Source organism: Pholcus phalangioides, unplaced genomic scaffold (genome assembly GCF_987345545.1).
Source record: "Pholcus phalangioides strain wild (caught in Gottingen) unplaced genomic scaffold, Ppha-v1.0 ptg000015l_1, whole genome shotgun sequence".
NCBI lineage: Eukaryota > Metazoa > Arthropoda > Arachnida > Araneae > Pholcidae > Pholcus > Pholcus phalangioides.
This window is the reverse complement of record NW_028301608.1, coordinates 10,320,697-10,333,347: the sequence shown is the minus strand read 5'-3', so window position 1 is coordinate 10,333,347 and position 12,651 is coordinate 10,320,697. Positions and strand designations below refer to the sequence as shown.

Sequence of the window (12,651 nt, the reverse complement as noted above, 5' to 3'; positions counted from 1 at the left end):
TGAGCGCGATTGGCCTAAAACTTCGCAATGGTATATTTTAGTAGATTAATTCTACGGTCAGATGACAAAATGTCACAAAAGTCACTTTTACGAGAAAAAATATGAGTTGTTCTGTAGTCAAAATTTTGGAAGGTGACAAAATTTCGTCCATCTCTTTCGGTTTATGAGGAACTAACAGAGGAAAATTTCAATAAATCATAGTAACACATTTTTGCAAAATAGTGTTTACAAATTTGCCCTCGAGAAATTGAAATTTTGAAAAAAAACTGACTTGTTACATTTTGCCATCTGAGGAGAGAATTGAACAAATATCTATGCTCGTTGCCGAACACCTTAGGTTTTGGCTCTTGGGAAACATGTTTAGAGAAAATATACTTAATTTAACTTACCTTTTCTTGATGAAGGTTTCGTACGGAATTTCACGAATAAAACAACTATGAGGGCAAGAAGAACTAGACCGACAACCACGGCTATGAGCACTACCAGAACCGGGCTGAAGTTCACTTGCCATTGGCTTTCTGTAAAGTAAAAACAGTTGAAATCTGAATTTTAGTAACTTCTTTGAGTTTGTACATGTACCCAATTTTCTTGGTTCATTGAAATTTATTAAATATGTGATTTACTGTAGCTGTATAATGTGTGCTGCTATAGTTTCAAAATTATAAGCTGAACTTTCATAATTTTTATCACCGTATTCTTCATAAAATTATTGTACTATGTGGAGAAAGATGTCCTCTCCACTTCTTCGTACAATATAAATAGAAAATTGGCTGTTATGTAAAGATGCTGAATTTCGGATGTTCAACATATACACGCTCTAACAAAGAAATATTCTATCCGCTTCTATAACGAAGTGGTAGTGCACTCGTCCGCATTACGGAAGGGCGTGGGTCCGTAGGGAAAGAAGTGAATTTTTCTCTCCAAAAATCAGCATCTCTATATAACAACCAGTTTTTCCATATATCTAGTGTTGTTTTAGTAGTTAGTGAACTACTGGATCACGTGAGCTACAGAACCCTTAAATTATCACCACAAAAAGGCATCAAGAACTGTATAAAAATATGTTGCTCTTATTAGATTCTATTTAAGTTCGGGAAATATGTTTTCTCCAATTTTATATTATTCAATTTTCTCAGCAAACCGAATTTGCTACGGATAATTTTCTACAGAAGCAAAATAATTCAATTTATTCATATCAAATGGCATATTCCAAAAAATGCAAATTAAATGGCATTGATTTGAAATTATTAGTGCTAAATCGTACTCCCTCTGCTGTAAATAATAAGTAGTTCAGAAGAAACTAGTTAATGTAAACCGGAGTACCGAATTTCCTTTGACTAGGAACGACATCAAATCAAAACCAAAATACAAACTCACTCCACGATATTCACCGTCGAAATCCACGGATCAATTCATTAACAAACCAATTAGCAAATTTGAATTGCATTAAAACGGTAGCATCGAGCAAAAAACACAGTCTGTATTTTCACCGTTTTATTTCACCATAAAATTCCAGTGCTGGACACGCTACACAACTCAAAAATATGACGATTTCAGTGCACTATACAGTTCATGAGCATTTCGCATTCTCAAATGTTATCGACAATTCTCTAAGAATACGTCAATAAAATATCTTCCGTCATATTTTAAAATTAATATCTATTTACTTTTCAGCTATCATGTATCAATATTTCATCTTTTGCTAATATCACCTTTTTGATTCACCCAACTGTAAAAATCTTAATGGGGACTCAATTACCTGTTCGTATATTTTGATATTCACCGAAATAAACATCTTTCTGTTCGTTAGAGAAAATAACTGCATTAATTTAGTTGCTCTTTTCTCAAGTAAAAGATTAAAAAAAAAACCAGTATAAATATAAAATAATTGAATTTTTTACTATAATCTCAAGGTGAATGTACCATAATTGAAATTATATAAAAAAAAGTAAACACTTCTCTTGTGAATAAAAATTTATTCTTTCTCACTTCAATTATAAAAACGTATTTAAAAAATTGAAAATAAAGAATACGTGTAACAAAATAATCAAGAAAAATTATGAAAAAAATTTCCAGCTACTCATTACATCCCGTTGGTGTTCATACAGAATCTTAAAAAAAAATAGAATGGAGTCTTTAGCCGTCATTGTGGCTTAAGACAAAGGGTGGAATGAACTGAAATATAAAATTCCAAGAAAAACCGAAAATATAATAATAAAGTGGAGACACACACACACAAAAAAAATAAAAAATAAAGAGATCCTTGATGCCGAAGAAATTCTTCATAAATATTTAGCAACTTTATTTTTTTTTCTCCCAAACATTTCTTCTTCTTTTTTACTACTTTTATCAAGGAATAGCCTGAAGAAAAAAAGGATGTTTTTGTCAGATTGACGTGTTCATATTTCCCTTAAAAGACAACTCATAACGGACGAAAGATTCTTAATAGAAAAGGGCAGAAAACGAATGAAAAGGTCGTGAGGTGGAAAATATAAGCAAAAAAGGAAGGGAAAAAAAAACCCCGTGAAAAAAATTATAAGAAATACGATTTCCACGAGAAAAGAAATCGAAGAATATAAAGAAATATAAAAATAGCGTGAAGGAATCAGTTCAAGAAAAGAGAACTTACTCGAGTGTTAGGGAAGTAGTGAAAATAAGAGATAACAACAACAAAAAATATATATATTTCACGGATTGAGGAAGCATCGATGTTTGCTGGAGGACTTATTATGTATCTATGAATTTGGGGCTTAATCGTATCATCCGCTTCGTGAAAGCATCGAGCTTTGATAATTGCTCAGCTATTCAGCTTCGAAGCTGTTTGGTAAACACTCGAGTAGCAGCATTTCTGTCCTCTAATAAATCGGTATTCAAATAGTCGACAGAGAGTAGAGTCAATCAATGGCGGTTTGAATAGATGTTTGAACACGGTGCAAAGTAGTTTGTGTTTTTACGAGTTATTGAATAAATATTCTCGGTGTCGGTGAAATTTTTTTTACCATATACAAATACAAACACGAACGCATCTGAATTTTAGTGTAAAACTTGTGTTTTAAATGAATCATATGCATATAGGGGCATTTAAATTGACAAAAGATGTAGAAATTAAATTTATTTTCGCGTTTTCTTTTTACTTTAGATCAGTTGAACATAGAGAAATCGACACTAAGATAAAATGTTGTGCAATTAATTACAAATGCAGTGCAGCGATCTGGTGTGCTTGTTATGTTTGTCAAGATAAAATGAGTTTCCGAATAACTTTTTTGATGCATATTCAATTCTTTTGATATAAAAAACAGACTCCCCCTTTGGAAATTATTAGTTTTCATAGATGGTCACGATATTATTAAGACGGTTTGATATGATTCAATAAAATAAAAACTTATTGGTGTGTCAGGCAGGTAGTGAATGTAAGAGATGGAAAAGGAAAATACTATCACAAATACGATAATATCTATATTTTAGATTGAAGAAACATCCATGTTTGTCTGTCAAATTAATTATTGTATCCATGGAATTTAGTATTTAATCAAATTATCCGTCTTGTAAATTCATCGAGCTTTGATAATTGTTCCGCTATTCGGCTTAGAAGCTGTTTGGTAAACACTCGAGTACCATTTCTGTCCTCTAATAAATGGTCTTCAAATAGTCGTGAGAGAGTAGCGTCAATAAATGGTCGCTTGAACTGAAGTTTGAACATGGTGTAAAGTAGTTTGTGTTTTACTGGTTATTAAATGAACATTCTCGGTGATGGTCAAACTTTATACCGTGTACGCTCTAAATTTTAGTAAGAAACTTTTTTTTAAATAAATGATATGCGTAACATAACGATTGAATTGAAAAAAAATATATATATTTTGGTGCATTTGATTTACAAATCTAGTGAGGCAGTTTGATATACTTGTTGTTTGCCAAGATAAAGTTAGGTTTCTAATGCTTTATGATGCGTATTCAATTCGTTTGATATTAAAGAATAAACTCTCCTCTTTGAAATTATTAGTGTCCATAGAGTTGGTAACAATATAAATATGATGGTTTGATATGATTCAAGAAAATAAAACTTATTTGAATATCAGGTAAGTAGTGGAACTAAGAGGAGATGGGGGACGGAGGACCATTTAATAACGAGATATTTCCTAAATATAAGAGATTAAATAAGCATAAATTTATTATATTTATCTATGAAATTTAGTATTTCTAATCGTTTTATCCATATTGTGAAAGCATTAAGCTTTCATAATTGCTCAGCTATCTTGGTCAGAAGCTATGTGTGTGTGTGTGTGTGTGTGTGTGTGTGTGTGTGTGTGTGTGTGTGTGTGTGTGTGTGCTTGATAGCCTTGTCAAACACTGCCTTATATGTGTGGAGTGTTTCTTTTTCTCATTGTAGGTTATTATTATTATTATTATATATCTCATGAAGTTAAGCCCTGGCTCAAAGGATTGTGCAAGAATTTTTGTTTTTACGAGTTGTTCAGTGATTTGTTTTAGTGGCAGTGAAACTCTCAACCGTACAGAACCTTTTCATTTAGATCGGAGCTTAATTAAACAAAGAATACGTGCATCTGCGTATACAAATATAGAAAATGCATCAATGAGTCCAGTTATATTAAATCATCGTCAAGTAGAATGAATCAAGTCGTGGAAATTAGTGGCATCGTTAGAAAAAAAAATTAATAGATTGAAAATCGAATCAAAATTTTGAATTTCCGAGTTCTAATGTATCAATTTACGGTATCAGAGGACCAATTATTTGCCTCGAGATACATTGGGAACGAAGGTACAACATGACTCCTTCCTTACCACCTCTGATAAAGTGTTCCTCTTTCCGACATGTAATAAATCAAGCGAAGTTCATTGGTGTGAACACGAATGGTTCCAATCACACGAATCTCCGTAGTAAGAAAATAAATAGACCGAGTAAGAGTTCCGTATTTTGTGTATTGACTTACCTATCCTCGTCAGGCTTTCCGGTGGTGTGAGCGTCTTTGTCCTCAAAACTATGGATTCGCTCTTTCCTTTGCTGTTGACTGCGTACATGACCACGAGGAAGTTCGATCCTGGGGGCAGGCCCTTAATGACGAAGGACGGCTCCTTGGATGTCGTGTTGGTCCTAAGATGACTCAGGGGAGTGGAATCGTGTACCTCTATGACAAAGTGTTGTGTCATACCCCCGTCGTAACCTTCGACACATTCCACGCGGAAAGAGTCTTCCGTTTGATTGGACACGACGCAGCTCTGCAGCGGCTCTGGCGGACCTAGAAAATTATATAATATCGATACAAAGTATTCCGAGAAAACCGCAAAGAGGGTGGGGGAATCATTTCGATTACCGTTATCATGGTTCTGATAAATATACTTGCGTTTTGAATTAAACTGAGATAGTTCCAAAGCTTAGAGTATTTCTGACGTATATTTAGAGACGCTATTTTGCACAAGCAATTCTGAATGCTTTCGAGAAAGATACTAAAGGCTTCATATGATTCACAATAAAAATATATCGAATACAAAACCAATGAAATCCAATGATTTTATTGGTTTTCATAAAAACCGAGTGATATACTACAATAAAAACTAGATCGTTTTGAGACACAGTGGGTCCCTGAAAATGGTCTTTGATGGAAATGGCCATAACGCCAGCTATCACGAATAACGTCAACAAAAGATTGAAAAAAAAGCACAAACAGCGCTTTGTTGATGATGATGTTCCCTGATTGTGTTAATTCTTTCATTGGTTTATGAATTGGTGACGTATTGTAAAATATTTTCGTGCAAGAAATCGGTTCCACGCGGCGAAAGAACCTTTGGTGTTGATTTCCCATCGTAAAATAAATATTTTACGTATGTTTTGCTTTGTTTATTTTGATAATTACGTTGTTTTATTTGACATTCATAATTTTATCTTGTTTATGTCGTACATGTGTTTTCTTTTAATGTTTCTAGTCAGAGTTCAGGTATTTTTCATTTCATTCCTTAATTAAAATGAAAGTTTTCAATCATCAGTACAGGCTCCCCACTTGTTAATACAAGATTCATAAAAACACTGGTTAATTGTGGAGATGATGATTACAAAAGTGGAGAGGACATTTCTATAAACATGTGGTCATCTGCTGACCTATGTCATTCACGAGCTATTAGTTGATTGCTACTGCTGCCGTCGTCCAGGTACGGAGTCTTTCAACATATATCTATACGCTCCAAGGTTGCAATATTGTACCTGTTTCCATAGTTGGTAGAGCACTCCTCGTCTGGCAAACGAGAGACCGGGGTTCGAGTCACCGTGGGAGAGGAGATGAATTTTATTCCTTGTAATCATCATTCCCACAAATAACCAGTCTATCGATGAATCTTGTATTAACCCTTTATATTCGACGATGTGAAACGTAGAATAACAGGAAAATCATAATAATAAATATTTAGTATGTAAATTATTTGGGTAAGTAATTTTAGATTTAATTAGAGACGAAAAAAGCAAAAAAAAAACAATGTTTTTGGAAAAAATTAGTTCAAAACAAATTATCTAATCTTTGTACCGCCAGGATATGAAGGGTCAAAATCACCATCATATTTAGACCTCTACGAAAGAAGTTTTATTAAAACATATGTTTGTGAAATAGTTAGTTCACGATGGGAAATATCAACACCAACAATTTTCGTCGGGAATCGATTTCTTGCACCAAAATATTTTACAATACGTCAACAGTTCATAAACCAATCAGTGAATTAACACAATGACGGGAACGTCATCATCAACAAAGCACTCATTCTCCTTTTTTCAATCTTTTGTTGACGTCATCTGGGATATATAGTCCTTTCTCAATCCAAGATCGTTATAAGTTATTTTTTTATCCTCTGACCCACTGTGTTTCGAAAGGAACTGGAGGATCTACTTTTTTTGTTAGCATCAGTTTTCATACGTTTCTATTTCATACTTTTCGGAAATTCAGTAATTTCATTGGTTTTATTCATCGTGTGGTATACTGCTGTTTTTTTTTTGTGTCAGAATGATATCGGATATACATACATTGATGCAATATATTGAAGAAAAATCATGGAAATTAGCGTAGCTTTCCTTTCATCCCTTATTACAAAATGCGTTTTTGCGAGAATACGCTTTGCTACGACCAACAATCACTTTTATTAAAATTTTCCGCAAATCTATGGAAAAAATAACATATTCAATTTCTCATAGTGGAAGTTATAAATTAAAGAGCATTAACTTGATCATTTTTGTCACCCCACGAGCATTTTCTGTGCACGAGAGCTAACTGTATCGGGACCTACAATTCATTGCCGATTTTTGCAATTTTTATGGACATCATTTTTCAGCCATGGGTTCATTGGGCAACTTGCCTGTTGTGGCCTTCGTGTTTGAATTTTTATTTGAAGGGCAGCCTTTTCTTTTTTATACTCACCGAGAGGTTGGTACGCTAACCCCTCGATGTGAGACTCCCTGCGGTAGCAATCTTTTTCTGTGGCATGTCACCGTTTCTGTTGTACCGGTGTGTCAGGAAAGTTCCTGACAAGGATGAGCAGGGTGTTAAATTCGTTATACCCTTCCAAACATTCTTCGGTACTTTAAGCGAGTATCTTATCGATCTAGGCTACAGCTCCACCAGAACATTAATATTTTTAAAATTTATTTATTTGTGATATAACCCTTAAATTGCTCCCATCGATTTTGATGATTGCCTCAGTGGCCTGCTCAATCATCCCCCGATTATTTCCATTACAACCCCCAATCTATTTCTTGGGTTGAGACTCTTTAAAAAAAATGACAAGATGGCGTACGAATACATGTTCTAGTATTTTTTCCTTTCTCTCAATTGTATTCTATATTCTCTGACAGCGTTACTTGTATTGTATTCTATCTTTTACAAAAAAAAATCAATGAATTCTCAATTGTTACTAAGAAAAAATGAAGTAGATTTTTCTGCTTGATCAGATGCAGAAGCATATTTTCAATTATTCACTCAGTAAAAAGGCTAAATAATGAGATATATCTGTTAAAATAATCAAATGTTCCTATAAAAGTTACATTTTTACTTATGTTCATAATAATTAATTCAAAATGATAACTTATTTTCATAAATTTCCCATTAATTTCGTTCCCCAGTCATTTTTCAATGTAACGTAGTATATATAATTATCGGTATGCAAAAGTTAGACGATATTGGAATAGATTTCACGTAAAATTACGTAAACACGCATATGGTTACAATATTAATTCCACTTATGGTTCAAGACTTCCAAGTTGACTTAAGTAATTTGTTCAATTCGGAAGCTTGGTAAACAAATTTGCCGCGTTAATATTTTAGATAAATATTTCATAATACATTCATTTTAAAAGGGGTGTATGCTAACAACTATGAGGACCTTCCTGTGCACTGGAATTTCAGCGCCGCTAGAAAGTAGTAAAACTTAACGCTATAAACAAATTATATACGAGTAATTTGTATCCATCTGTATCACACGCAGCAGGGAGATTCATTCAGCTTCAACTATTAAAAATTCAGCATCATACTGAAAGCATACAAAGCTTAAACATATGTTATATTGACACATTGCGTGAATTTCCTTGGTGTCCTAGTTACATAGACAGATAAATGTTTTTGGCTTTGCATACATATAATAAATCGAAAGCACACCTCTGTGATTGTTAACTAAGATGGTCTCTCTGGGCGGTCAGCGGTCATGTCTGTCTGTCTCTGGTTGTTAACTCACAATTTGATGTAGTCATCTTATTTACTGAATTTAACTTTACGATTTTTGTTTTCATTTTATCATCTTACGTCTTGGTGAGTTGGGTCTAATCAAGCTAATTAATCCATTAACCAAAAAAATAATGGGAAGCCAAGATCGTGTACCAACACCCCTTAATTTTGATTATTTATTTTCTTCTTTTATTTGAAATTATTATGTCATTCTTTAATTCTGAAATTATTTTCAGTAAGGAGTTATAACAGTAAATTATAACATCAAGGAGTTTTCAAGGATTTCCGAAAGTTTTATAATTATGTATGTCTACATGTACCCCCAGAGATAATAAAATTAAGGTTCCTTATAAAAGTGTTTGGTTCCCTTCTCAACTTGTTCAGACGTAATGTAGCGGATGCACAGCGTTTACGGTAGTAGAGAATGTGGTCTCTCTTTTTTCCCCATTTATTCGTCTTTCGATGCTTGTCAGTTATTTACTAAAAATGGTCGACGAGCACGACGAAAAGTTCCATGTCATGCATTGAAGACCCCCTTCCCCCTTATTAATCGATTAAAATTTTTTTAATGATCAGTTATGTATTTTAATTGATTCCCAGCCCTAGTAAATTTCGGAATCGATGAATTTACATTCAACGATTCTGAAATGAGGGTTGACAAAGATCCCATCATAAGAAACAAAACTTCTATGGAGAATTTTGTGCTCAGTTGGCACAAAAACCCCCACTTATTTTTTTTTTTTTAAGTTTCAAGATAACGCATTGTATGTAGCATTTTGCCAACATGCAATTCTATGGTTTTTGACTTATTACTATTAGCCTCCGTTGTTTGCTTATAAATTGAGACTTTCAACATTGCGCCATCTTCTAAAAGTTAACGAACGAGATTCTAGAGCATGCGAAGTACTCATTTTTTTTTTTTTTTTAGAAAAGTGAGTTATAACAATTTGCCATCTGAGTACAGAATTAATACTTTATTAGCGACATCCAAAAATATATCAATCTGTAGTTTTTTGGAGTTTCTGTCTTGAACGATTTAAGATAGGAAAATAAGAAAATAAAAAATGAATAAAATGTAGAGAGTGTTATATACTCGTATGTCTCTCACCCGCAGGTACAACTATGTAGACGCAGGGATCCTGCTGTCTTCCGACAGTGTTTTCAGCCCAGCAGAGCAGAGTGCCATAATCCTGTTCAGTTCGTGGAATATAAGTCGCGACGCTCCTCAGGCCTTCCGTGACGAACGTGAGAACCTGCAGGTTGTCCGAGGAGCTGTTGAATTCCCAACGAAAGGTCACTTGACGGGGATCCGCTTCAACTTCGCACAGAACTTTGACAGCTTCGTGACGTGCCGCTCCGTACACAACTTTCTGTCCAGGCTTGCACAGAGGCGTATCTGCAAAATATATCCACCAAAACACATACAATACACAAAATATATTCTAAAGTACGTGAGATGATCTCTCTCTCTCTCTCTGAGAGAAAAGCGACCATGCCGAAAACATTTGAATTCGTGAATATGCAGCTGGGGCTTTCCGTCGAAAATGGCAAAACTTATAGCAGTGTGATAGAGAGGAGAAAATATGTGTGTGTGTGTGAAATACATCGTGTCATATATTTCATAGTACAGCAAGTAGAAGTATTCGTGTGATGTTCAGAATTTACATGATATACTCTTTGGCAGTTGTGTCTAAAACTGGATTATGATGAATGCATTATCGTTCTCTGATTATACCAGTCGATAAAGCGTACCATATATATCATGTATACTCCAAAATATCACCATTGTTTTTTAGAGATGCAAATACTCGAAATAAAGCATTACACAACGACATTTGTTTTAACGCCCCTCTTCGCTTGTTCCACTCGATATTGGGAGGTCCTTGCGCAGAATAGGGGTGCACAACCTTTTCCAATCCGCGGGCCAGATATACGGTATTTCTACAACTAGTGGACCAGAAACTTGTGTGTATAGGCTGACCATATGTCCCACACATTCTCGTAATTTGGGGCCGTCCCAACTTCTTTTTTTATAAAAAGTGTGTGTTATACGTTTTTTCTTTTATATTCAATGGTTACTTGAATTATTGAAGACAAGATTATTTTCATGGAAAATTATAAATATGGTAATTATGACTATCGTTATTAATAATAGCCATTTAAATATATCCATCTCACATATTTGTTAAACATATACTTTTTTTTTTTAAATTTCACTTTTCATCATTGTAACTTGCAAGCCAGTTTTCACCCATTGTAGTGAAAACAAAAATAACAAAAATTAACAGTTTTTACTCATTGCAAATTGCAATAGCTTCTCCCCAATTCCCGCCACTCGCGAGTTTTTAGCAATTTCATCCACAGATAACAACTTTCGCTGCCTTCGACTAATTTTTTGGCTGTAATTGGCAACTTTTAACACAAATAGCAAGGTTTTTCTGTGTGATTGACAATTTGACTTTCCTGTGAAAATTTTTTAGCTGTGGTTGACAGCTCTACTTGCCTTTGGCAATTTTTTTGATTGTGATTGGAAACTCCAACCGCCATTGGAAATTCTTTTTTGAGATTTCCGATATTTTTATGAAGAAAATATGGCCCGCCTAGGTATTTGTCGTGTTGCGCGGATCAACGATTTTCTACCGAAACACCTTCGCTGGCCGAATGGAACCACTTTTTGCCCAGAGCCAAGAATTCGGCCCGCGGGCCGGAGATTGTGCACTCCTGGCATAGAATGCGTGAAAAAAAACCAATCCGTTCGGATATAACAAAGAAATAGATTTCTATTTTGGTCATAATGTGAACATTTCCAATGAAAACAGGTTAGAAAATGACAAAATCACAATAATTAATTACATGTACGCAGCTGTGTACCAAATTCTTCGGTATTAAGGTCTAACAAAATTTCGGCATCGAAAAACGTGGTTTTTTTCCACGTTTCTGGGTAAATAAGGGAGTGATCTTTGTAGGTTGTATATTGGATTGAAAATAACATGGGGATGGATATAAAAATAAATCGGAACCTTTCGTATCAGCCGTTATAAAACGAGTATCGACTGCATTTCGAATTTTTCGAATAAATATCAATAAAATTCAAAATGGTGTATATAGGAAGTTTGTATACGACAGGGATGCACAGCTTTTTACGGTCGTGGTCAGCTGAAGTTGGTTTCCAGTGGTTCCCAACTTCGAGGCGCAAATGCGAGTCTATCTCCCTGTTAAAAAAGTCTCGCCTGAGAAAGCAACAGCTCTGCAACGGTACAATTAATCAATCATTATACTTCACGCGTAGTTATAAAGATTGATGGCAGATGGCAGCCGTGCACAAAACAAGTATTATACAGAAACAAACTTCACGGAAGGTTCACAACATGAGTACGTGCACAGCAACATGTATCAATTCGTTCGAAGTTCCGCAGAGGAATATGGGCGAGGTGCATGTGTAGTTTAGTAGCATTCTACACTCCATGGGCCAAAAACTAGTATATATATATATATATATATATATATATATATGGTGATTATATGGCCCGTATTTGAAGAGAAATTCCGACAATTTTGTGCACACCCATTCCGACTTTTGAAAACGTCCCGTATTTTGAACAAAGCTTTATGGAATTTTTATTTTTCACTGAAACCACTATACGGTCAAAGACGTAATATTGCGTCCAAACACCAGTGGAATGAATTCTTATTTCTATACTCGTATTAGTGATTTTTTTTTTTTTTTACACATGGTGTGTGTGTGTGTGTGTGTGTGTGTGTGTGTGTGTGTGTCCTTCTAATATATATATATATATATATAAGAGCGGCGAAAGATAGAACAGGCAGGGTGATAGTGAAAAAAGAACCCACTTCGTACCTACTGTCTTATCTACCATACTGTTCTCTTTTCGTTTGGCTTTTTCCCTTTCTCCTACTTTTTCCCTCTCTAACGTGCAGT

General features: G+C 34.5%; 1 protein-coding gene across 2 annotated transcripts in view; it reads right to left on the bottom strand.

Annotated features, from left to right (window-relative positions):
• LOC149075438 (kin of IRRE-like protein 3) overlaps positions 1-12,651 on the bottom strand; it is a 233,485-nt gene that overhangs the window by 23,080 nt on the left and 197,754 nt on the right. Inside the window, exons 7-9 of one of the 2 annotated variants that reach the window (XM_089242774.1) lie at positions 9,805-10,107; positions 4,950-5,255; positions 390-518 (exon numbers count right to left, since the gene is read on the bottom strand). In XM_089242774.1, the coding sequence (XP_089098900.1) occupies positions 390-518; positions 4,950-5,255; positions 9,805-10,107 (738 nt within the window). The remainder of the gene's footprint in view (positions 1-389; positions 519-4,949; positions 5,256-9,804; positions 10,108-12,651) is intronic. The other variant, XM_089242775.1, reaches the window with a different exon arrangement.